Raw genomic sequence first — 26,319 nt, forward strand, 5'->3', positions numbered from 1 at the left:
GGATGCCCTGACCCTTAAACTGATAGAGAGTGCAGAGAATCGCTTTTCGTTATCTGTAAGTCGTCACACCTTCACTGCACCTCCACCTAATGGTTTAATGGTGAGCACAAACAAACAAAAAAAAATCCCTTTTCATTTTTTGCTATAGTTTATACAGGAGTAGTGGCCAGCTCCATGTTGTAGCTCCCATCATTCCCATCTACAGTTAGGTTATTCCACTGCAATCTTGGATAGCTAGATGCAGCAAAGGAATCAGGTTTATGTTAAGTGTAGGACTCACAAGACCTGGGATAACTGATATAGCTGGCCAGCTGGAATATATTGCAACATGTTACCTACGGTAGCAGCTAGTGTTGTAAGGCAATATCAACAACCCCTTGACATTGTGGCTGTCAAAAGCATATATTTTAATGCAAGATGCTAGTGTTCAGCTCACCAGTGGGCACTACATTATAAAAAACAATGGTAAGTATGGAGGATCAACAACCACACAAACCAATTTCCTTATACAAACTTAAATTGGATACAGAAAGCAAAGCACCTTATCTGGCATTGGAAAAATGCATTTGTATTCTAAGTAGGAATAATTGAAGGTGTTTGCCAAAAACAAGCTTCTGTAAGCAATACTAAGAACTATAGGTCCACACTAATTTCAATTCATATGTCATATATATGTTGCTAGACATAAGAAAGGGGACTGAACCAGCTTGTACAAGAGCAATAAAAAAAATTAAATATTTATTTGAATACCAAGTTTGGAGTTTAAGCTGCAATGTTGGCAATGTCAATTTTTGTTTTAATAGATCACAAACTCATGCACCAAAGTAGGAAAGGAAAATGGCTACCAACTATTTAACAGTTGCTGATTTATAAAGAAAACATATAAAGGCATGTAATCACTATACAAAATATAAAAATGTATGAAACACTATCAAGCACAGAACAAAAAAGTTATTGATTATACTTAAAAAGTGTTTTGTGTTTATGTATACACATTTAGAATTATTGAATTTAAGTGACACCGGCAATCTTAGTTTTTGCCTGTGCTCTGCAATTATGTCCTGTAACACATTTAACCACATTGCAAAGGAGTTTCTTATGTGCTACTGGTAAGAAAACAATTGTTAATGTACTGTAAATATGGGAGGAAAAAATATTTTCCTAAACAGAAGTGCTTTCTAAGCAAAGATAGCACTCTTACAACTCATCTATGCAGAGGTAAATATATATCCAGCAGTGACAAGTGAAAGGAGTGCATTACTAAGCAATGTAAGGTAGTGGAAGAGTAAAGGCTACGGAAGCCCAAGCAAAAAACAAAAATAAACCAAAAAAAAACTAGTCAAATTTAAAAAGGAATCATGCACCCTTCTATCCCACAACTGATTTATTGCCTTTCCATATGAGCTTCCAAAGGCATTCAACATTGTCAGACGAATAATGATAAATACATATATATATATATATATGAAGACACTAACTGCTTATTTGACACTACTAATGGCAATGTCTGTGCTGAGTGAAAGCACCTTTAAAAAAGAGCCTACGCGGCAAGAGATAAGTGTCTATAGATTCAAAATGAATCAATGCTTTTCAGATAACAGTATCATTCTTCAACTCAGAAGCTGCCTTGAGATTAGGTGCATCTTCAGTTTATGTAACAGAAAGGGGGGAAAAAAAATTAAAAATGTAAAAAAAAAAAAAGCAAACCGATTTTTACTTATTAAACCATACCCACTCATAAAACTGACCCAAGGTCTCGAAATGGGCAGACACATTGATATATATTTATATATATATATTTTTTTCTTTACAATTATTTAAATTGTATGATGGAATAGGGTCTATTTAAAAACAAAACAAACATTAACCAAAAAAAAAAAAAAAGGTAGGAAAGCCGAGATTAAGAAGTAGCACCAGGTGTGGGGTTTACATTTTGAGTGGCAATTTGAGGGGCAACCTCAATGATTCGAGGCTTGTCTATGATTCTGGCGGTGCGGTTGCCCTTTTCTACGATGCCGATAATCCATGCTTGGTGGCCCTCTCCATATTTAGGGGATTTAATTTCGGCACAGAAACGTGCTGCCTGTTCCCGTGGCAAACATATAAGCAGACCTCCTGTTAAAGAAGAGTGTAAAGAGAGGTAAGGAAAAGTTAATAAAAGAAAATCATTTCACCACACAATTCTCATTACCATTACCTTTTGACTTAGTTTTACAAACCAGAGAAGAAGTCTTCTAAAACTGATACATACAAAACCATAAATAAACAGCATACAACAGGGGTGTCCACACTTTTTGCAGAGAGGGCCAGATTTGGTGAGGTGAAAATGTGTGGGGGCTGACCATTCAGCCTGACATTCTTTGAACCATTAACATCATTTGACTCATTTAAACAAGGAATTGCGTAGCCGTAGCAGCAATATTTGGGCACATTAGTGCCACTTGGTCTATACTGCTGCCTGTGTGCTGAAGGTGTTAGCTACAGACACGTACAGGCACGCAGTGACGCGATGCTGAAGGTGTTACGAACACGTAGTGAAGCACTGCTCTCGCATACTTCTTAAGTTTACTGTACTGGCACGTCAGTATGACTATTGACACCTTCAGTCCTAAAGAAGTATGCGAGAGCGGTGCTTCACTACGTCTCAGTAACACCTTCAGCACCACGTCACTATGCGCTGAATTGTAGAACGATGTACAGATACACCATCTGCAGCAAGATGTTCCTTCGCTTATGCCGCTCCTGGGTTTTACAGCAACTGTGCCTGTGGCCTCTCATTTCCGGATTACCTTTCTTAAAGTTGAAACCGACAACTTAAACCTCTGAGATAGCTTTTTGTAGCCTTCCCCTAAACCATGATACTGAACAATCTTTGTTTTCAGATCTTTTGAGAGTTGCTTTAAGGATTCCATGCTGTCACTCTTCAGAGGAAAATCAAACACACCTGCCTATGAAGTTCAAGTCTTAAAGAGCTAATCCAACCAATTTGGTGTTGCCAGTAACCAGTATTGAACAGTTACATGCATTGCAATTAGCCAAATTACAAGGGTACACAAATTTTTGCACAGCCAGTTTTTCACATTTGTTTTAATGCCATACAACTGAATACGGCTTCGCTAAAAATCTTTGTTCAGAAAACACCCCAGTGCGTCATCTTCTTGCCGTATCAGCGCATGTGCAGTTGGAGCTGTCTGCCAGGCCCAAACAACTGCGCATGCGCCAAAAGTCACAGAAATGGCAGAAGTGCCAGAGGACTCAAGATTACATAAAAAGAAGATGGCCACCGTGAACTCCGATGCCCTGAATCTGCACGGAGGGGTAAGTAAAATTTAGGGGCATTTACCCGGGGTAGCAACTAGGCTGGTGGAACGAGGGTCTATAAGTTAGGGGGTAGGGTTTTTTAAGAAGGGGTTGGATGGCTTTTTAGCAAGGGAGGGAATACAGGGTTATGGAAGATAGCTCATAGTACAAGTTGATCCAGGAACTAGTTCAATTGACAACTTGGAGTCAGGAAGGAATTTTTCCCCCTCTGAGGTAAATTGGAGAGGCTTCAAATGGGGGAGTTTTGCCTTCCTCTGGATCAACTAGCAGTTAGGCAGGTTAAAATAGAGTTAAAAGGTTGAACTTGATGGACGTGTGTGTTTTTTCAACCTAACTTACTATGTTACTGTACATACACTTTTTTTGCTTTGTATGATCATAACTGGAGAGGCCCACCCACCAGTTTCTTCAAGGCAGTGGGGAAAAAAAATCAGTGTAGTCTTTGCCTATGCCATCATTTTAGTCTGTATAACATTGTGTGGCCAAAACTTTTGTAAACCTACTTCTTTTAATAGCTTATCTACAAACCATTCTTTGTGACAAAAAAAAAAAAAAAAATTATGTTGCTGTTGCTGGTGCTAGCTGTAACTAGCAGAAACAAAAACAAATTTGGGGAAAAGTTAACATTTGAAAAGTATGAACTTTGTATAAATTGGAGATTCAATAATACTGTTATAATATACAAACAGTTTTTGTTAAAAAAATACTGTATGGCGAGCAGACTCACCAGATGTCTCAGGACATGATCCATGCATAAGACCAAACATATTTCCACAGGCCTTGCTGACAGCAGCCATCTTGGCCAACACAGGCAGGTTATGGATGACAAAAGAAACCTCATTCCGCTGTTGTTTAGCCAAGTTCTGTGCATGGCCTAGAATTCCAAACCCTGTTATATCTGTTGCAGCATGTGCATTAAACGTGTGCATGAGGCCAGCAGCTGAAAAAATGAGAAAATAAGATTCATTAAATTCCATAGATCTCTTTCAGAAGTTAAAATAAACTGACTAATATACACCTTTTATGGAGAATAAAACAACAAAAATAGAGTTGTTCTGGCTTAGAAAGAGGTGGTCTGTAATGTTTGGGAAGGTTTTGTTCCAATGTTAATGCACTGTGAACATTTACTTAGCCTAAATAATAGCATGCACCACTGACCTATTTCAGACCATTGAAAAAGAAAGGTAGTGCAACTGACCCATTTATCTCTGCATTGCATGAATGATCCATCTATTTGAAATGTCATGCCTTTTGCAATTACCTGTATTAAGAGTGCATCTGTATGCATGAATTTGTATGTGTGTAATGATATAGACAAGTTTACAAAGGGAATTAAATACAAATCTATAACTGACCTTATAAGATGGGTTTTTATTGATAAAATCAAAAACAAGTAAATCCACTTTGTTAGATAAATAATAATTTGGGACCATATCCAACTATGTTCTGGACAAATAAGTGTGCCTCAGCTGACACTGCTTACCTGTTCGGTTTAGTCGTGCCATATTCATCATAGCTTCCTGGTATGCCAACTCTACATCCTCTTGGGTGACCACCAATTTGATTTTATTCCATTTTTCTGGCTATAAAGTGCAAGAAACATTGACATTCTGTATTAGAAAAATTAAGACTGATGTTGAATTACGGCAAGTACATAAACCTAGTTTTATTGACCCTTGACTCGATCATGCCTATTTAATAAAGACGACAGCCAATAAGACAAATGGTATATTTGAGACAAAATTAAACATTTATTGTTGCCTTTAAATTAACTTTTAGCATGTATTTAAAGCATCTGTTAATTGTTCTTTATTTTGTTTTTGAATTATAGTGTATCTTCCTGTTTCTAGGTTGCAAATAAAAATGTTTTATCTGGTTGTTACTGTCCTAAATGAAACCATCAACTGGAGTGTGACATAACTGGGGTTGTCTGGCATCACTGGCAATTGGCCAATGAAACTTCTTGCCATACCTCCTAATTAGGATGAATCAGCCTGCAAGGTTTAGCATTGTCTCCACTGTCTTTGTCAGGCTGGCCTTAAGATTTATTTTTACCTTTCATTATTATTGCATTGCCAAGGCATTTTGTAGCTGCATAAAATGCAGGTGACAAAACACTCTGTGTGCTATTGCCCTAGGGCAAGTGGTGATAAACACTTTCATTGAACTTGCTGAATTCATTCTGCTACTTATTTCGCAGTTTGGATTGGTCCTGGCAAGCTCTTTGATTCAGCAGAACTTTGCTGAAAAAGGCTCAGGTTTTCCTGAATCCCAAACGTAAACCTGGATTCTGAGCATCTCTAGTAAAAAAGCATGTGAAATCACAAAGTGTACCAATGTATCATTGAACTTACAAAAGCTAGCAGTGATGGGGTCACACCACTCCCCCCTCGGCATGGCTTAATGAGAAAATTGCTCAAAAAAAACATATTTAGATTAGTTTTGCAAAAGTATATGAATTTTTCTATTTGCATGCTTCCTGCTACATTGTCTGTTTTCCCCCAGAAATTCAGCTAAAAGCACCGGGCTGAAGACGGAAGGCAGTGGAGAGTCTGCCAAACTGCAGGTGGCTTTCCCCAGGTTAGTTTTTAACCCCACGTTTGGTGCAGTTTTATGTCATTAGTGCTGACTGACAGATGTGCATGCATGTGCAGTTGAGTTAAATCAGAAAATGTTATGCTAATGAGCATGAGCAAGCCCTTATCAAGAACATCCAGGAGTAAGGTAAAACAGCCCAGCGATAAAGTTAGCAAATGGATTGGGGTAGTGTAGTTTAATATTTGTTAAGCTCCTGCAAAAGTTCTGTATGCATCAGCTACCAAAATCCATGTCATGTTCTTATATAGCAGACATAAAAAAACCACATACTTACAATATCTAGCCACTGATGAACAGCTACTGCCACCTGGGTTCCCAAAGGTTTGGTTAGCACAAGGACATCACCTGGTACAGCATTGTCTGGCCTGCACAAAAAAAGGCAGACCAACACTATGAAATCACTGTACAACCACTGAACAAAATGGTCTATGAAACAATTACTAATAAGGAAGAACAGGGTACTGGCAACCTATAGGGCAGGTGCAGCCATTTTCCATTGGCTGATGATATGCCCCAGTAAGACCAATGTTAGACTGGCCCAATAGAAGGAAAAGTCCTGATCAGCCCAGGTGTCAACACAACTATTTGGCTTGTATGCATATACAATGGCCATTCCACATTTATACATGAGAACAAAGAGGAGAAATGAAGGAAAGTATAGAAGAAAAATTTAAAGAGAAGTAATTAAAAGAATGAGATACTGGGGCTCATTTATTAACTTTGTGCAGTGCAGAATGGTTTGCACAGTGAACACATATGCCCTGCGCACAGTTATATTTATAAAGCGGGATATTTAATATGACAACAGAATCGCTGCATTTGCGTTACAGCACAAATTTGGTGGTGGAGAAAATATTCAGAAATATTCAGAAAATTGTTGAAAACAGTCGAACAACTGTGCACAGAGGCCACAAACACCCATTTCATTTGCAAGCCATTCGCAAATATTTGTGCATAATGTGAATTCGCAAAAAAACAAAAACAAAGCTGGGTACAGCAGTGTGATATTTTAGCATTCAGGAAAAAACACGTGCAATACAACCATTTGCAAATAAATATGTGCTGCGCAAGATTTATAAATGACCAACCAATGTGAATAGAAAAGGAAACATTGTTTAGAGAGTGGGCCTGCAGATTTTCTGTTGCGACCAGCAGCCCTGCCCAACGTTGAGAAAAGAAGAAAGACAATGGCAAACCAGAATATAAAAGAGCATTGTAAATATTGGAAAAGCAATAAGAGATAAAAATGCAGCTGCTCTCAAATGTTAACAATTACTTTTTTGAAGTGGGATCATAGTGAAAAAAACATTAAGCAGCAAAGTGATCAGTTACATTTTAAGCAGTATGAATCCTCTTCAGTGTGTCTAATCCCTAAGTGGCTACCTTGTCTGAAAATATGCTTGTTCTTTCAGCTCACATACCTTCAAACAAGGGAACCTCATGGGGATTGGACAAGGGGATGAATCTGCTGAAAACAAAACTTTCTGTGTGTCCTTTTGCCTGCCAGTACGCGAGTGTCACAATAACAGACCAGAAATTACATGAGAACTACAAACAGTGTATGGGGAAAGTTGAAGCAAAACTGCTGTAAGGAGGAAAGAATCAAGAAGAAGGTAAAAGGGAAGCCAAAGGAAAAAAACCCTCCAGAATGAAAGTGGACAGCAAAACTGGAAAGAGAAATCAAAAGCTTAAAATTAAGACTGCAAAAAAATTGCAAGATAGACAGTTAGGGAAAAAGAAAAGCATATTGGTGATGAGAGGAGAAAAGAACAGGGAGGAAACATGAATGAGATTTAATTTGTGGAGGAAAAGCAGCAGCAAGGAGACATAAACCTAATTAAGCAGCTAACCGCTAAAATAAGATCTAGCCGTAGATTAAATCTAGCCGTACCTGGGCCAACACTGACTGGCAACTGAGCCACTTCAAGTAGGCAATTTATGTTTTACCTCCACAAAGGACAGCAACAGGCTCTTCGTGAGGTCCCTAACATAACTGTCAGTTTGTATAAACTGGACAAGGATAATTAAACTACAAATAAACATTAAAAAAAAGTTTAAAGCCTGACAAGTTATATTTGCTTGTTACCTTAAGAATCCACAGCAATAAAACACATTTGTTTGAATAAGTCATGAAATATCCGAGCTGGAATGAACAAGCATGAGCAAAACCCTCACAATCTGGATTGGCATCATCTCTACCAATTCAGCCTCTTTTGAAAATAATCTGACTGCCTAATAAGAATGCCTGAAAGAGAAGTTAGCACTTGTCTGCAAGAAGAGGTGAATTACATTTTTAATTTTACCCCAACAGTCCATTGACAAAATTAGCATAAATATTTCAGGGAGTGCAAAGTGCAGAAACACACTGCCACTAATTGGGGCTCATTTATAAACACTGGGCAAATTTGCACCTGGCCGGTAACCCATGGCAACCAGAGGTATGCTTTCATTGCTGAACATGCAGCAGGCTGAAAAAACCCACTTACTGATTGGTTGATATGGGTTAGTGCCCAAGTACAAATTAGCCCAGTGTTTATGAATGAGCCCCAGTATATTTTATTTTACCAACATAATACAAAACATACCCCCAAATCCTTAAGTGATACTGACACAAAAAAGTCATTCACTTAAGCACATGAACTATGGTGTTTAGTTTAGCCATGTGCAGTAGGCACCTCTTTAGGGTCTTCACAGTCCAAAAAAAAAAAAAAAAGGAGAGCTCAGGGGGCAGAGTTTCACAATAGACAAGGAAGTATATAAAAATAGCTGCAGTTCAGATGCTTGCATCTGAGAAACAAAATATTTCAAATGGAGAGAGAAAGGTATGTTATTTGGAGTGCTGTTTTCAGTAATTTTAAGGGATTTATGGTTGTCGTTTTCACCAAGGATTTGTAGTGGCCTTACTAAAAGCAAAGGACACCCCTTATGGTGAGGTCACCAGAGGTCTACTTTTAGATCATATCCTCTACTATTAATTCAAAGCAGGAGTAATTTTAAAGAAAAGAAAGCTTTAATCATTCTTTTTAAACAAACCCCCAGCAGACTGTGTCCCCTAGAGAAGCAGACTCCTTGGTTCTACTCACATCAATTAAATACAGAGAACCATATGGTACAGGTTGCTATAGTACTACAGTAAATTTAGCATGTACTGTAACAGAACTATCCCCTGATAGTTTAAAGAGGTTTTAGAAAAATCTGATGACCTCGTGTCGATACAGCTACCCTACCTAACCTTGCTTTTAATTCTTATTCATTTCTTCTCGTGTTAATTTAGTTGATTTAATAAAAGTTAAGTTTTACCTTATATGGTTGGGATCTCGGACTAAATAATGGGATGGTGCAATGACATGGGACACACTTTTCCTTCTTGCACTTCAATTCTATACGTCATGTGACCCTGCACACCATTAATTTGCTATCTTTATCAATGGGAGGTGCTACCTATTATCTTTGCTGCAGTTTTAGAAAAATCCTCTACTAGTATAAAAATGTGAATCTGGGAAGAAACCCGATTGCCACAACCATGTAAACTTACATAATGAATTCATTAGGCTGACAGACTGTAGTCGCAACTCCACCTAGAACAACCCATGGGTTTAGTACGGTTTGGCCCCCGGTAACTGATGTGCCTGCTTCTTCTGCAGCATCCTTAAATCCTTGGATAATGAGAGGCATTACTTTGTCTCTTTCCTGCAGTGGAATGAGAGATTAACAATTCTTGTTTCTAGATTTTAATTTGAAGCAATTTCTTTAGAACACACCACAAAGTACCCAATTATTTCTTAATACTTCATGTCTGATACAAAATAATGTGACTAAGTAATACTGAATGAACTGTGGTACACTCCTACATTTTGTTTTTAGTGAACTGTGTTGTTTTCGTCACACGGTGTTTGAATGGTGAAATATATTAACCTATATCCACCTATGTAACCAGAAATGTGGTTATGTCTTTTTTAAAATAAATCAGTTTTTTGTTAATGGCAACCTAAATACCATTATACATATTTTTTTATAACAATAATAATTTAGGTGTAAAAGGTACCTATGATTATCTCCTAAAAATACAATTCTACACTCAGGATTTTCTTACCATGGCTAAACTAAAACACCTACCCGATCAGTCAGTTTATTACTGACACCAAGGAGCATCAGCATGTTGTCACATTCGGTAACACCCATGGCATACAGGTCACTTAAAACATTTGCACATGCTATTCGGCCCTAGAAGAAAAAAAAAATCAAGCTGGTCACAATCGAACATTTTTACTCCTAATGAGAAGCTTTATGGTGGGGCCCTAAAATGGAAGCTGGATAAGTGGACTTTTTTGTATACTAAAATATGACAAGTGATCTCTGTTAATAAGTGTAAATTGTAAAATTGTTTGCTAATGAAATGACACATTTTTGCCCAGTGATGCATTTTTGTGCAATTACATTTTTATACAGGTATATCATCGTCCAGATTACTTATAGACCACAGTACAGGAATATTTTCCTGCATCTGAACCAGAGTAATTTACCATCAGGGAAGAAACCAAATCAGTTAGTGATTGTGAAATGCTGCTGGGTCTTTCAGCAAGACAAGTACACATCACGCAATGTGATTCAACCAAAAATTAGTTATCAATAGGAAGTGTAAACTTTGGAACTGCCTAGTCAAAGCAAGACCACAACACTGAAATTTGATGGCATCAAACATGCTTGAAATTCCACGGAGGGCACTTTAGATGAAACACTTCTACAATAAGATGGACAACATTTTTTCAACAGCTACTGTGTTAATGTACTAGCTGCTGTGATAATCAGTTATTGAGTAAATTGCCATTTTTTCATTATTTTTTGCACAATGCAGTATAGTTGCTAAGTTGCAATATTGAGGCACTATACCTTACAAAAAAATAATTGATTAGCTTTGTTACTATTTGCAAAGGTATAAAGAACTGGTGCAGGTTAGATATATGTATAAATTTTGCTTCAAGCACCATTTATGCAATAAGTATATATTAAAAATCTAAAATGTGTTAAAAGGGGATCTGTCACCTTAAGAAGTAATTCCAAATCCTATTTTAGGATATTAGTCAAGCAAAATAAACTACACCTACACTATATAAATGATTTAAACCTTTTTTTTTTTTAGTCTTGGAATTCCCAAGCACAGAAAGAAAGAAGGTGCCATTTTGTGGACACTGTTGTTAGGGCAAGCTTTGCATCATCCCAAAGTCTTGTTTATGTGCCAGAAGAAGAACTGATGCCTATGCACTGGCTACACATTTGGATGGTAAGGAGGGAGGGGGGATGTAAGGAGTGCAGTGACATCTAGGAAGTGCTGAATGGAAATTGAAAGTAATTGCCTGACCCACCTCTATGCCTAGAGGAGGGCCAGGGAATATATGATCAACAGCTGAGACTTGGGGGCAGATTTATCAAGGGTCGAATTTCTAGGTGATGGGAGTTTTATTGTCATTTTATTTAAATAATCGATTTTTCAATTTGACCCTTGATAAAGCTGCCCTTTAAACAAGTTGATAATAAGTATGGATGATTTCGTAAAAAATTTTTAATTTGAAAAGGACTTTTATTATACAGCTTTTTATGTGTGGGTGAAAGGTCAGGTCCCCTTTAAGTACCGTATATACTCGTGTATAAGCCGACCCGTGTATAAGCCGAGGTACCTAATTTACCTAAGAAAACTGGAAAAATTTATTGACTCGTGTATAAGCCTAGGGGCCCCATGTCAGATTTCAAAATGTGGATTCTGACACCGCTGTGAAATTACTGTTCTGCCATCCTCAGGAGATAATATTCATTTTTCTTCCCAAATGACTTATCTTCCAGTGATATGGCTACGCCTAACCCAGTCCGTTTAGGAACTCCGGCTGTCACGTGCTCCCAGGGTAGAACAACCAGACATTTGGACTGTTGTAGAGAACTTAAAGTTCAGGGGCTGCTGCCCTGAAAATATGAGGTTTTGAATATCTGGTCCGGGCACTGAACAGACGAAATTTAAAAATAGATTATTCTTTTAATAAGCATTTGAGCTCGGCTACTCATGCATGTACTGGGTAGGTAAAAGAAAAAAGGTACCGTACCGACTGTCACGATCGCCGCCCGGAGTCAGTCACAGACAGTCCTGATGCGCTATGGGAGAGGGAGGTGTGTGGAGGGATTGGCTACGGTATGTGCAGGGATTTAGCTGACCCGCGTATAAGCCGAGGTCAAGTTTTTCAGCACATTTTGGGTGCTGAAAAACTCGGCTTATACGCGAGTATATACGGTAACAACTCACAGAATCGTTTAAAGTATAAATACTTTTTCACAGAACTTGAAAAAGGATAAGTAAACCTTTAAAATAAGTGAATATAAAATTGATGCGGACGCTATTCTAAGCACTTTTGCAATGCACATTGGTTATTTATTCGTTTTTAAGTCCAAGATATTAAGGGATACATGTACTGTTAATAGGTTTCCTTTGCATTCCCCTGTTATATGCATTACAAACCATTACTTACCATCATGTAAGGATCATCTACTATAGGATAAATGTAGTCTGTTGTCTGAACTAGAGAAAGGCCACCATGTCTTAATGGAATGACGCATGTATCCATGCCAATTCCTACAGAAAAAGTTAAGGGTTAAAATAAACAAAAAAATAATATATATATATAAAAAAAAAATTATATATATATATATATATATATATATATATATATATATATATATATATATATACACACACACACACACACACACACATTATATAAAAATATATAAATTACCAGGTATTTTATTACTGTCAGAGATGCTTTTTTGTGGCAAAATGCCTGACATTGCTGTGAGGACAACTGTAAATTTTATGGCTGTATTTATTCTAGGAACAGGTAACCTCTGTGACTCTTGATTAGAAATTCTAATACTTTACAATCCAGGACTTACAAAATAAAAATAAGTTTAATTACTCTAATGACTGACGGCAACACATTACTGCTATATGTATTTATCAGTGCATCCACAAAAATAACCTGAACTTTTAGTAAGTATCATCACCTACTCAAGAATGTGAGTCTAATCTCATTCATGAAGAATATTGCTCTAGCTCAAAGAATGCAAAGAATGCATTACTAACTAACAACTAATACAAAATGGGTCCAGTTATAAGCATTAAACTATAAAGCATTAAAACTTATCCCTGGATCTCAACCTTTACAAATGTTATATAGAAACTGTTCCTAAGTACTTTTGAATACTTGTGATTTACTGAATTCCTTGGTACAAATGTTGTAGAGTTGTCGAAATGATATAATAAGAAGTCCATACACTGGAGACTGCTTGTTTAATTAATGGTGGGATGTGGGGCCTGTAGCTCTGTTTGTGTGCATATTCTGGTCTGAAATCATTGTTGCTAGGTTATTTACAAGCAACACATGGGCAAACAGGTTCTATAATCCTTAGAGTATGAGAACTACTTGGAAGAAGGCCAGACATATTACATTTCTTTGTAAGATCAATTCAAAAAGTAATCTTTACTTTGCATTGCTGTGCAAACACCTGAGAGAACAGAGGTCTGGTTAACGCAGTATCCCTTCAGTGTAGCTGGTACAGCAATTCGCTTCCACCTGGGCACTTCCGAATTGATGTTTTAGTTAAATTGTCAATAATTCTATCCAATCAAACAGCCTGTAATGCCAACTAGATATACCACAACTGAGAAGGCAGTCTAGAATATGTTTCTAGATAAAAGTATGACAATTACCCCTAATTACAGGCTAAATAGTGACTAATAAAATAAAAGAATATACATTATTGATTAGAAGGTACTAATGGATTATTCTGTTTTTACACTTAGGTAGAAAATGCACTGTTTTGAGTGGGTCTTTGTGTATAGCTTTGAAAATAATGGCCAGATCAGTTACCCTTCCCTACTAATACTTTAAGCCATGAACTACTCCCCTTGTATTTTGACATGTAAGTTAAGTGTAAACATAATGTACCTACCCCTGTATCTCAACCTTAAATGTTCTAGATAAAATATACTTAATACTTGTGAATACCTATGTTAGACATAGTTCTTTGGTACAAATGGAACAGGCTTTGTTTTTATATAAGCGTCATCTAATACAATGAAGAACAAAGACTTGATAATTATGATAAGATATAAATTCTATTAATTAAATTAATAATTAAGTTACTCAGTCAGGGTCTTCATTTTCAGCTGTGAGTATAGTGTTTCAAAGCATATAACAAGATGTTAAGGTTCCATCCTCTAATCTTGGATCCTTGGTCATGTACTTTTTGTTCTGCTTCTTATTAGATGTTCATTGTGCTCTCTGAATAAGTAGGTGGTTGTTGAATGCCTTTCCCAATCTAGAACTATTCTGTTTTCTCATTTCTCTTCTTGATTGCTGCTTCTTTGTTAAAGAGTACATTTTTTTAAATGTATTTAGCTTGCAAGAAAGCCTTAACAAGAAATATCACTAATGAAAAGGATTGAAGGCTTTCCTAGCTGTGAGGTCTGCTCTTTTTGGGGAAGATTCATTCACAATAGTGTAACAACAAGACTGCAAAGAACAAACAGCAACACACAGAGGCCTGCCTACTCATGTGCCTGTAGTACATAACCCAATAAAAATACAATCATTATCAGGAAGAGAACATTATATTGTGAAAATAATGATGCACCTTACTAAGTAGACCTATTTTACTATATGGCTTTGGATCTAATAAATGTAATATCCCATACTCACCAAGCCTTGGCATGACTGCACCCAGAAACTGTTCATCTTCCTGGAAGTGATTTTCCTGCAAAGATTCCAGTAGCTTTTGCAAAACATCTTGAGGAACTTTGCAACCAGTGCCTTTCAGTTCTGCAAAGCGAGTCAAGCGGAAGCTCTTATCGAGCTCATAGCTCTCTGGATTGAAAGACTCCCGAACAGACATGGCTTGTGACCAGATTACTTATTCCCCCCTTGTGCTTATCGAACGAATATTGCCTCTCCAACAAACCTAGTCAATTAAAATAAATACAAATTAGGCTGATCTGTTAAAAACAAATTACATTACATAGTTAAGAAAAGTAACTAAAATAGTAACTAGTTTCTCAAATGTAATAATCAGGCTGAGTTATCCAGCAGTACTTATTTTAAAAGGAACCCAGCTATAAATGATAAAAGCTACCAGGAATACAACTGAACTGACAACATGTTTTTATTCAAATGACAAACAGCAAGGTGACCTTTTGGGAAGATCAACTTCCTTCCTTTTCTAATGTTTTACCGTTCCTTTAAAAAGCATAATTTATTTTTGCTGATTTGAGCTTACCACTCATCTTTATTGATGTTGCTTTGTTTGTTATAATAATTACTAGTAAATCACGAAAAAAAAGAAAAACCTCTGGGAAGAAGCGAAGTTGGACAAATTATTAAACTGTGGAGGATTTATTCAAAATCAGTCAAATTCTACATCTATTTCTAATGAGCAAAGTCTGTCTCCAGTATGAAGATCTCATAATAAACAAACCCTATCCTTCGCATAGGTCAAGCCTCAATACAATAAGTATTACTCAGAAGCACAACATAAAGTAGTCCACTGACAGGTCCCTGCTGAGTGATCTCTCCTATTACAAGAGCAAAGAGAGAAAATATGAAGTGTTATGGACTGTTGCCCTGCACTGGTAAAAATGGTGGGTTTGCTTCAGAAACACTACTATAGTTATATAAACAAGCTGGGGCAGCCATCCAAGCACAGGGCACACAGTATATAACAAATGTCTGTAGAATCTCATTGTATACCTCAGAGTATATCTGTTATATGCTGTGTAACCAGTGTTTTTTCTCCTTTTTCAGCTTTAAATGGCTGTCCCCCTGGCTACACAGCAGCTTGCTTATATGAACTATAGTAATGTTTCTGAAGCAACCACACCTGTTGTACTAGCATAGAGCAAGAACAGATTATATTTTAATTACTATACTGTTCCTTAAATTCCAGTCTAATGGGTCTAGCTTTTGTCATAGGCAGCAAATTTCAATTTAAAGCAATAAGAAGTCTCAGCGTGAAATCAAAAAGGCATTTTGATTACAATGGTCTATCTAAAAAAAAAAAAAAAAAAATCTAACATGTGCCAAAATATTTCTTTCATATATTTTGATGAGGGGTTGTTCACATTTGAGTTAATTTTTGGTATAATGTTGAGAGTAATATTTTGAGACAATTTGCAATTGGTCTTTTTTTTTTAAATTATTTGTAGTTTTTTTTTTTAAATTATCCTATCCTTTGATCTGAAGCTCTCCAGTATGGGTTTTCAGTAGCTATTTGGTTGCTATAGTCCGAATTACCTTAGCAACCAGGCAGTTTGAATGAAAGACTGGTACAGGTATGGGATCCCTTATCCGGAAACCCGTTATCCAGAAAGCTCCGAATTACGGAAAGGCCGTCTCCCATAGACTCCATTATAATGAAATAATTTTTAAAACTGATTTCCTTTTTCTCTGTAATAATAAAACAGTTGCTTGTACTTGATCCCAAATAAGATATAATTAATCCTTATTGGAAGCAAAACCAGCCTTTTGATTTTATTTAATGTTTACATGATTTTCTAGTAGACTTAAGGTAAGAAGATCCAAATTACAGAAAGATCCGTTATCCGGAAAAACTCCAAGTCCCAAGCATTCTGGATAATAGGTCCCATACCTGTATATGAATAGGAGAGGGCCTGAATAGAAAAATAAGTTATAAAAAGTAACTGTAACACTAACTTCTAAAAGAAGTTAGTGACCCACATTTGAAAGCTGGAAATGAAGACCAATTAGAAAATTGGCATTCTATAATACTAAATGTCAACATAAGGGTGAACCAGTGACTTCAGTTAGCCAAATTGTGCAAGGCATGAACTGCTTTTCAAATGAAAAACATTTGAAAACATCAAATAAGAACTCCACTGATTGACAACAAGAAAGGGGTATTTCATCCATTAAAAAGGGCTTGTGATTGCCTTTGATTATTCCCATTTACATGAATGGGAAATACCGAGCAGGACAGATGTGAACTTTTTAACCTGAAAATACTTGGGCTGGATGAAATACAATGGACTTAAACATACCTTGTGTGACCCATAACTGGTCGCTACATCATTAAAGAGATAGCAATACGTTCCTATAAAAATCATAGGAACATGTCAGTATCAAGTATTTGCTACACCCAGAATAGTTCCCCTGAAAGCCGCCCCCAGTCCCACGAACCTGCGCTGATCCGACACTGCTAAAAGATCTTCTGTGCGCTGGGGGCGGCACGATCCTTCCATAGGCTTATTATGAATAAAAAAAAAAAAAAAAAAAAAAAAAAAAAGGACTTCAGCCCATGGGAGGAACGCTACACCCCCAGCCCAGCGTCACGGAAGCAAGGCAGTAGATCAGTTAGCTGTGTCAGCGGGTTGGCTGCGAAAAGGTTCGCGGGGCTGGGGTGGCTTTCAGGGGAACTATTCTGGGTGCAGTAACTACTTGATACTGACACGTTCCTATTATTGTTATAGAAACTTGTCAATATTGCTTTAAAGGGGTGGTTCACCTTCCAAACACTTTTTTCAATTCAGTGGTTTCCCAGAAATAAAGACTTTTTTCAATTACTTTAAAATTGTTATTTCTGGTGATTTATATGAAACCAACTAGTTGTTTAAAGGTGAACCACCCCTTTAAATCTACCATACAGTGTGAGGTAGGTAGGCTTTTTAAATATAGCCAAAATCAAATAATTAACACTTTGGTCGTAAAAAGGCTGCCCACCATTTATAAGAAACAAAAGCGAAAGCTTGCCAAATTCTATACATTACTTTAAAAAAAATAAGAAATCACTACAGCCATTACAAATACTCTAGCTGAGGCAAATGTATTTATTTTCCTATAGTAACTGAACAATTGAAAACGATTACATAACATCTCATATAATGCAAGGAGTGAATGGTGAAAAGGAAAACAGGTGAATAGAAACATGTGCTGCTTATTCAAATAAGTCATGCTTCCTCTGTCATTAGGATGCGGTCAGTAATAGGGTCACCTTACATATAGGATACATTTTTAAAAAAAAAAAAAAAAAAAAAAAACAACAACTAATTTTGTAGGCAATACTGTATACTGTATGGGGATGGCCCAAAATGAATATTGTCTGTAAAAATGGCTGCTTAATTAGAGCTCCCTATAAATTTGATATGGTCCCTGTCAAGAGTTTCAAATGAGGGGTGGGCGTGTCTCAACAATCCCTGCAGGAAGCAGAGTAGGAGGGGGACAATCAATCACAGCCCTGCAGTCACACACGCAAATACAGGCTTCAGTTCCCTATCAGGTCAGTCTCGCTGCTAATTGGTTCCTATCCTACAGTACAGTGGGCTGAGTGCCGCTGGCTCCCCTGCACAGCCTGGGAAAGGAGGCAGCAGGAAGTTGAACAGATGGGTGGGACTAGAAGGGTTTTTGGAGAAATTTTCAATAAAGTAACCAGAAACACAACTTTTTAAAACGCATTCCTTCTAGATCTAAAAGAGTTTAATGCACTTGTACATTCTTGTTTTTTTTACATAAAATGTCTCCTTTAATATCAAGTACTGCCTTTACTGCTAAGTAGACCAACTCGCATGCTTGTGTGATCTGTAACCTGTGCAGCAGGATCCAGTCACTTGCAATGTTCTAAGTACTGCTAGGCCTAACAACATATTACTACTCAATAACACAAAAAAATGGATGGCAATACTGGTGGGTCTAATGTAAATAAAGATTTCAAAATTCTAAGTGTATAATTTTAAGTCTAAACTTATTATTCACAAATGGTTTTAACATTAATATCAGCATTTGCACTAGGCATTAAACACTGTAAAAAATGCATATAACACTGTAGTACAACAGCAACAGACTTGAAAATTTCAGTTATCCTTTACTTAAAAACTGAAATATTTCCTCTACTGTAAAACTAAACAGTAAAATAAAAGTAATATATGAACAACTGGTGAGAAGTTAAGAGCAAATATCAATCTGCAATGGTCACTGGACAGTTAAAAAAAAAGTAACATCAGAATTTCCCAAAAGATATAGCAATGTCCCTCAAAAGTAGCCACCAAACTTCCACACATCTGCATGAATACTTTAATATCATTACCAAAGAAAGGATAGTATGCAGGAATTCAGGAAGTTACATTCTGTAACATATATCCTGAATATTTTAGGTCTGATAGAGACATAATTAATATTTTGCATTTTTTACATATATATCACTTATCCAAATAATATCATGTTACTGCCAAAAATACTTTTCCTCCCTCACTCAGTCAATACACATACCTCAGCCATACCCATTTGTATCACTGGCAAAATCACAATATTAATAATATATTTCATTTTAATTTTTATTCTACTGCACAGAAAAATATGTATCCAGCAAAGTTCTAATGCATAAAGTCTTACCCAGTGAGCCATATATGGGAAGCAGGAAGCTCATTCAGGACTCAACAGAACTGAAAGAGAGAACTGCGACTTGAGAAACACCATTTATTTTACAGGGATACTCAAATGCTGTACTAACAGCAATGCTCTCGCTAGATTGTAGATTGTGTGCATATAAAAAAATACTTTGTGCCAGTTTCAAAAACTACAGTATCTTGTGTTTCTAAAAAGCATAGAAATTAACACATACTAAATAAGGTACATAGCCATTCAGGATGCCCAAGCACACAAATTCACGAAGAAGAGAATTTCCTTGGTACTGGTACAGTAAACATCAGCTGTGACGTATTCAACTCATTTGGCCAATTCTCCCCTTCATGTTAGCCCATCTCAGTGCATCCATGATCACACCACAACAACACAGCTAACCAAACATATTTACGGAGAACTGGATGAACAAATAGATTTGTAATCTCCATGAGGATTTTGCTTTTTCTAAACGTCTAGGTGGTGTATGACAAATTTGAGGGGGGGGGGGGTTCTGCTTTAGTGGCCATATAATGCCAAAGAGATTTCTAAGCCTGGTTCGACCAGCTGAAGATTTAAGGTGGATTTACTGCACTCAAGATTGTTTCTACTATCAACTTGCCTTTAAAACATAGGCAAAAAGAGGTTATGTATGAGGTAGAGGTCTGCAGGGGCAGCAGTACCTAGTGCAGTACCCTGTGAATCTCTATAGCAGCTTTAAGCATTAGCGCGGCATAGCTTGCCCATACTGTAGCAGGGATTTTGTAACACTTAAAGAGATACTGACACCAGAAGATCTTTTTTTATATCTATAATACCATTGCCTTTGAACGCTATTTATAATTTTGCCATAAAAGCATGCCCGATGCTTTTACATTACCCTTCTTAACCCCGTGTTCCTGTACGAGGAGGCTGCCATATTTGTGCAACAGTAGTCCGTTAGCATTAGAAACTCTGAGAAGTTAAGTAGACAATACAGGTCAGGTTTATGAACTTCAAGTAACAATTACTTACAAAAGGAGTACTATCAGCAAAAAAATGATAAGTGTGTAGATTAATATTCTGAAAATACATTTTTTTAGTGTCAGTATCACTTTAAAGTGCAAAGGAGTAATCACTTGCAAAAAAATATATAGAAAAATGCTACACAACGAAGAATGGACAGAACTGAAAATATCCTAATTTTGCGGTGTTTGATTTTAAGGATAACTTGTTTAATGTTCAGGGATTCTCAACAGTCTGATGTTCAAGCATATGGGGCCCCCTGGGTGACAGATTTGACAGGCAGTCATACAGTCTGCTCATGGGCAAATCAAAAATCCAAAGCTAATTTATAATCATATTAAATCCAAATCAAAACATTGCCTTACAAAAAGATCAAGTTCAGTTTTTTAAAGCTTTAGAGTAATATATGGCTTGGTGTTCTTCCAAACTGAATCTGGCAAAGAGTGCATCTTAAATTCACCTCCTTCCTAGTTTATAACAACTACACAAACACCCAAAAAATGGTGCAGGTTGTTCAAGATAAAAAAGCACAAATAACTAATGAAGGGGCTACACAAGGACATCTAATTGCAACACCACAAAAGCAGCAATTCAACAATGTAAATATGGAAAAGCCTTCATGATTTACGACGGAGCTGATGGCAAAAAGAAAAAAAAGCAACAGTAAGAATACAATACACAGGGTTATTCAGGCAAACAGTAACGACACTTGCCTAAGATCCTGCACTACTGGCTTTGGCCATTTGTAGTTGCACTACAAGCCCAAACCCCCATGACTGGGTATGGGCAGAAGGCACACTGCAAGGCTGCAGCTTGGCTATCCATGGCTTTTACAATATCCATGAATATGGAAACTCTGAGAAGAAAAGGGAAAGTGAATGGCAAATGTAAATAAACGGAATAGAGGTGGGGTTGAAAGAAAAAAAAAAAAAAAAAAGATGTTAGTGTGCAGAACGAAAAGGCTTTTAATCATATAACATGAGATTGGTCAGGTGGTTGCACTTTGGGAAGAGGTTGTCAGTGCTGCTGGGTAAGGGGGATGTGTTTGGCCAAGGTGTGAATGAAAGACAATAGGACACGTGAGCACTTTTATAAAGGCCAGGTTTCTGGCAAGTAACATAGTGCCTACTGGGTATGCTAGTCTGCGACTCCCCAGCCCCACACAACACCGGGGCATGTGGGGAGTCGTATAACTGTACAACTAGGAAAGAGCGGACTTTAGAAATTAGGCCTAGGGTGCGCCCCAGCACATATGGACATTGGGGTGCATACATGCCATCAACAGCTACTATTGTGCTCCAGGGGGTGCAGGGTTAAGCTGCAGCGCCACAAACCGGATCCATGGCTAGCGGGTGTATATAGACACATACTGGGTGTGTACTGCTGCCTCTAATCATTTGTTTTAACTCTGGGCCCCGGGCCCGCACTGCTCCCTCCTCCCCATTGCCGCCTTAAAGGAACAGGGCGCCCAGTCCCTGTCCGGCACAAAACTCCCGGCTTCCAGGCCCACGGTGAAGGCAGACGGGAAGGAAAATGTCTACTGCAGCTTTCTCAAATTAACCCAACAGTTGCCAGTGCCCCCGGCCCTTAAAGGCGGCTCGGCCTATTCCCCACCTCCCACCATCTCACCGCCCGCACACAGGGTTCGCATTAGGACGGGACACAACTCCACTCACCGGATCTATATTCCGATTTAGCGGTTCCCCTTTAAGCGACGGCGGCAGACCCCCTCCCCCTGTGATCCCTCCGCTCCTCCTCCCTCCCTCTCACTTACCGGCTCTCCATCCGCCTCCCTCCGCAGGCTTTCGCGCACCCAGAATGCACCGCGCAGCCGGAGAGCTGAACACAGTCCCAGACTCCCAGTGTGTGTATATCAGCTCAGCGGGGATTGCTCAGTGCCAGCTGCATAGAGTGTGCACTGTGCAGTATATACTTGATACTTACATGATTGATTGCTGAGATTTGCAGCCCAACTTACACTGCAACTCAAAGCATCTCTACTTTTAACTTGTTTATATAGATAAGGGTAATAGAAACAAGTTTATTCTTTGCAAGCAAACATAGCAGGTTGCCTGACATATCTAATCATAGCTCTACATTTAGAATCCCACTTTTCCCCTAGCATTTGGTGACCCTCTCCCCTACGTACAGGGCCACACAATCTAGTTTCCGGAACCCCTACAATGACGGCGCTGGCTGCAGCTGTACCACATGTACCCACTTAATGGCTGCCCTGCAATTTGCCCATTCTTCATTTAGGGCAGGAGTGGCCAACCTTTTGGCTTCCCTGGGCCACATTTGAAAAAGACAAATTGTCTGTGGCCACACATGAAATACACAAACACTTTTGATTTGTAACAGTAAAGAAAATACACAAAAAAGAACTACAATACCAGATGGGGCTTTATACTGGAATATGGGACACCTGGATATTAAATAGACTTATATTATTATTACTAACTGGGCAATGGGAAGAGTCCCCCCCTCCTTCTATATCCTTTGCGACATGACTGTTTCCTCGGGAACCGATCGTTTCAAGCTGGGCCACATTCATATCCATACTGGGCCACATGCAGCACAAATACCGTATCGGGATTTTATTATTTTGAGTACCGTACCTGGCAATTTTTTTTTACAGTGGGCAGTAAGCATTTAGTTATGTGAAAAAAGGGCCTCTGTGCAAGTGCAATGATATCACTTGGGGGCTCCCAATCGGTCATGGCAACATTTTCAGTGGTAATTGTTGCCAGGTTAAAATATTTGGTAATGCAGCATCCATCCAGTGAATTGCTATAGCCTTTTTGGGGTAAAAAATTAGCATGGCCAGGGCCGTAACTACAGAGGAAGCAGACCCTGTGGCTGTAGCCCCCCCCAGAGGTATAGGGGGGCTCCATGAGGCTCTAATTAATGAGCAGTTTTAACACGTATTGGTTAAAGAGGACAACCTCTTAATATATTGGGTGCCCTAAAATGAATTATCTGTGGGGCCCAGTAATATGTAGTTACACCACTGCCTATGGCATTTAAGACTGGTGTGATATTATGTCTTTTAGTATTCCTAGCAAACAGGTAACGGCCGCATAGTCTATGAAACATCAGACTAGACACTAGAAAATCAACCATCCAAAATGGCAGAATAGCGCCAGGAACAAATCATATAAAAGGAAGTGTGCTGCCCCTTCACATATAGAATAAATATAGGATAAAGGTCATTCAGTCAACAGTTCATTTCTTTGAGTGTAGTGGGGGGAACATATTGGTGGTAAAAAGGACTATAATGATTCAGTCTGTCTCACATTGAAATCAGGCAAGAATATATATTTCGGTCGCCTCCTCCCAGTCTTAGTTATTTTAAAGGTCCACCGCTCTTTTGCAATGGGTATGACATAGAGCAGGTGTGTCAAACTAAAATACACATTAAGCAAAAATTAGAAAAATGCTCCAAGTCGGGGGCCGGACAGGTTCAGTGTTAATTAAAAACAAATTGAAAGGAAAGCCCTGAAGCAATAAACACAGGGACTGCATGACAAGGAATCCAAATGACCAGCAGCCATATTACATTGGTTTATATTTAAAGATTGGCAGAATCAAACACAGCTGTGATTGGATGAGAAGGAATGAGTTAAGGCAGGGAAAAGCCAGAGGGTGGGCGGATAAAGGCAGGGATGTGATGTCAGGGGAAGAAGCAGTTCACTTCCTTATCTTCTGAGCAGGTAGAAACATGCCACCACCCTCCCCTTTTTTGCATATTTTGTGAAATGTCAGGAATTTCTCTTTATGTTGTTATATTATATATTAATAAGCAAATGTGGATGTATTACTGCATGTATTGTTATATTGTGGTTTTGGTACTGTTATACAGTATAATCATGAGAGAGTTTGCATGTTATTATTCATGTTAAATGAATGTCAAACGCTTGATCCAGGAAATGTTTCCGATCGCCATGGGGGTAAGGAAGGAATTTTTCCCTCTTGAGGCATAATGGCAGTGGCTTCAGGCTGGTTTTTATTTTTTTTTGCCTTCCTCTGTATCAAAACAGTGGATATATGATAATACATTTTAAGTTTTTATTGTCACAGCAGCCGTAGGACCTTGCCAGAGTACTGCACAGGTAAATTTAGAAGAGGGAGAAAGGAGGTTCTCTCCTGTGAAAGCACAATGGGTTGATTGATACAGACGCTACTACTGCTTGTTCTAGGTGACAGCCTACTTGGATTTCCTATCATCGACACACTGCAGATTCTGGACCGACAGCAGGACTGCTGAACTTCTCTCATGGTGGGAGATGCAGCTCCTGCTCATAGCAGAGTTTGGGGCCATCCTCTCTGTAGGTAGCGGCAGCCTAATATTCAGTGGTGGATATAATGACATAGTGCTGATCTCAAGTGAGGAGCGACAGAGCATAGTAGCGATCCCTTATGGAATTCTGGCTTTGAATATTGCCTTGGGGGGAGGCTTGAAAGGTCCTATTTATTTTATGAAATGTTAATAAATGCTGTGGCCATTTTACACCATTTCTGGTCCTGGTGTTTCATTGCAGTATGTAACAATGGGGTTCAATGGGAAGGCTGAAGGTGAAGGGTCAATTGAGGAGTCCCCTTGTCAATGACCTTATTATATATATTGAACCTGGAACTAACACAGCACAGAAGTGATTTCCTATAAAACAACATAAATCTCAATTTTCAACTGTTCTACCTTATTGAGCCTTTATTTCATGTCCAAATCCTTGTAACTGTCACAGTGTTTTGTTTTGTAGTGTCTTCTTATGTTATATTCTTTCGTCATGCTGTCTCCACACAGAAGACAAACAGCTTTGCACTTCATATCCGTGAACATTTACTCTACCTTCCAGCTTCTTTTAAATCCCCTGTTTTCAAAGTCCACCTTCTGTTTAGCCGCCATCTTTCAGGGAGAGGGGTAACGCTAGCTCCACAGGTAAGCTGCTGATACTTGTGACAAGCGGAACAGGGACGTGTGTGCTTTTGATTGACGTTGCATCGCACTAGCAGTGCATTGGGGGACTTGCAGTTCTAATAGTGCGGACACCCTGTTCCGCTAGTCACAAGGGGCTTGTGTATCAGTAGCTTACACTGTAGATGCAATAAACCGGTGGGCCAGATCTAATAATAATTATAAATTATCATGCGGGCCAAAGATAATGCCTTCATGGGCCGGTACTGACACATGTGACCTAGAGCCAGTTTAGATATATACTAGTTTAGAATTATCTGGGTTATATAGCATATACTCAATGCAGAGGTGTACAATTTGTTTTGTGTAGGTTGCAATAGACATGCTTCAGTTGGAAAACTTTGTAAAAAGGCAACAGGAAAACATTTTATTTTTTTTCTGTAAAAGCTCATATGCCAAGAAATTTGAGTTAGCAAATACTTGAAGTAACGGAAATAAAAGCACAAAGAGACAAAGAAATCTTCTCTAAGTGCAGCATTTAGTTGTAGTTCAACATATCCCTGCATAAAAAGTTACACTCACAGGATAAAAAATTTCAATATCGCTTATAAATTTCTTATCTGTCCGTATGTGTCCTTCTCAGTCCCACCCTGTGTGTGTCCAGTGCTGTGTGTGTCCAGTCCTGTGCTGGCAAATAATCTTTCTATGGTCAGGATCTCGAGCTCTCTTGTTTAACACTCATTTGCGGAGGGACTTCAGACAGATAAACGGACTCCTCGCTCTTGTCCAACGCGTTTCACGGAATTCGATCCGCTTTCGATAGTTTCATAGACTATGAGACTATGGCAAGTACAGAAGTGGAAATCCTGGAGATATCTGAATTGGCGCAGATAACCACACCCAAGAAAATAGGAGGGGGATGGCTCAGGATTTTAAAGCCATAATCCATGCTTAATGTGGAGTGGATAGGGTGGTTGGGATGGGTGCCACATCCTTTGTTTTTCAGTAGGGGAAATTACGTAATCCCTCCATAGA

General features: G+C 38.3%; 1 protein-coding gene across 4 annotated transcripts; it reads right to left on the minus strand.

Moving 5' to 3' along the window:
* Positions 1-710: 710 nt before the first annotated feature.
* sephs1.S (selenophosphate synthetase 1 S homeolog) lies at positions 711-22,275 on the minus strand. 4 transcript variants are annotated; one of them, XM_018255729.2, is made up of 10 exons: positions 22,144-22,159; positions 19,359-19,408; positions 14,664-14,922; positions 12,432-12,535; positions 10,036-10,143; positions 9,455-9,609; positions 6,194-6,284; positions 4,805-4,904; positions 4,049-4,261; positions 711-2,115 (listed from the first exon to the last, which is right to left on the minus strand). In XM_018255729.2, the coding sequence occupies exons 3-10, from the start codon at positions 14,854-14,856 to the stop codon at positions 1,901-1,903; spliced, it is 1,179 nt and encodes a 392-aa protein (XP_018111218.1). In that variant the 5' UTR covers positions 14,857-14,922; positions 19,359-19,408; positions 22,144-22,159; the 3' UTR covers positions 711-1,900. The 4 variants fall into 4 exon arrangements, with proteins under 4 accessions (XP_018111218.1, XP_018111216.1, XP_018111217.1 ...); XM_018255727.2 differs by lacking the exon at positions 19,359-19,408 and having other exon boundaries at positions 22,144-22,275; XM_018255728.2 differs by lacking the exon at positions 19,359-19,408 and having other exon boundaries at positions 22,046-22,144.
* Between the last annotated feature and the right edge of the window lie 4,044 nt (positions 22,276-26,319).

Source organism: Xenopus laevis, chromosome 3S, assembly GCF_017654675.1.
Source record: "Xenopus laevis strain J_2021 chromosome 3S, Xenopus_laevis_v10.1, whole genome shotgun sequence".
Lineage (NCBI taxonomy): Eukaryota > Metazoa > Chordata > Amphibia > Anura > Pipidae > Xenopus > Xenopus laevis.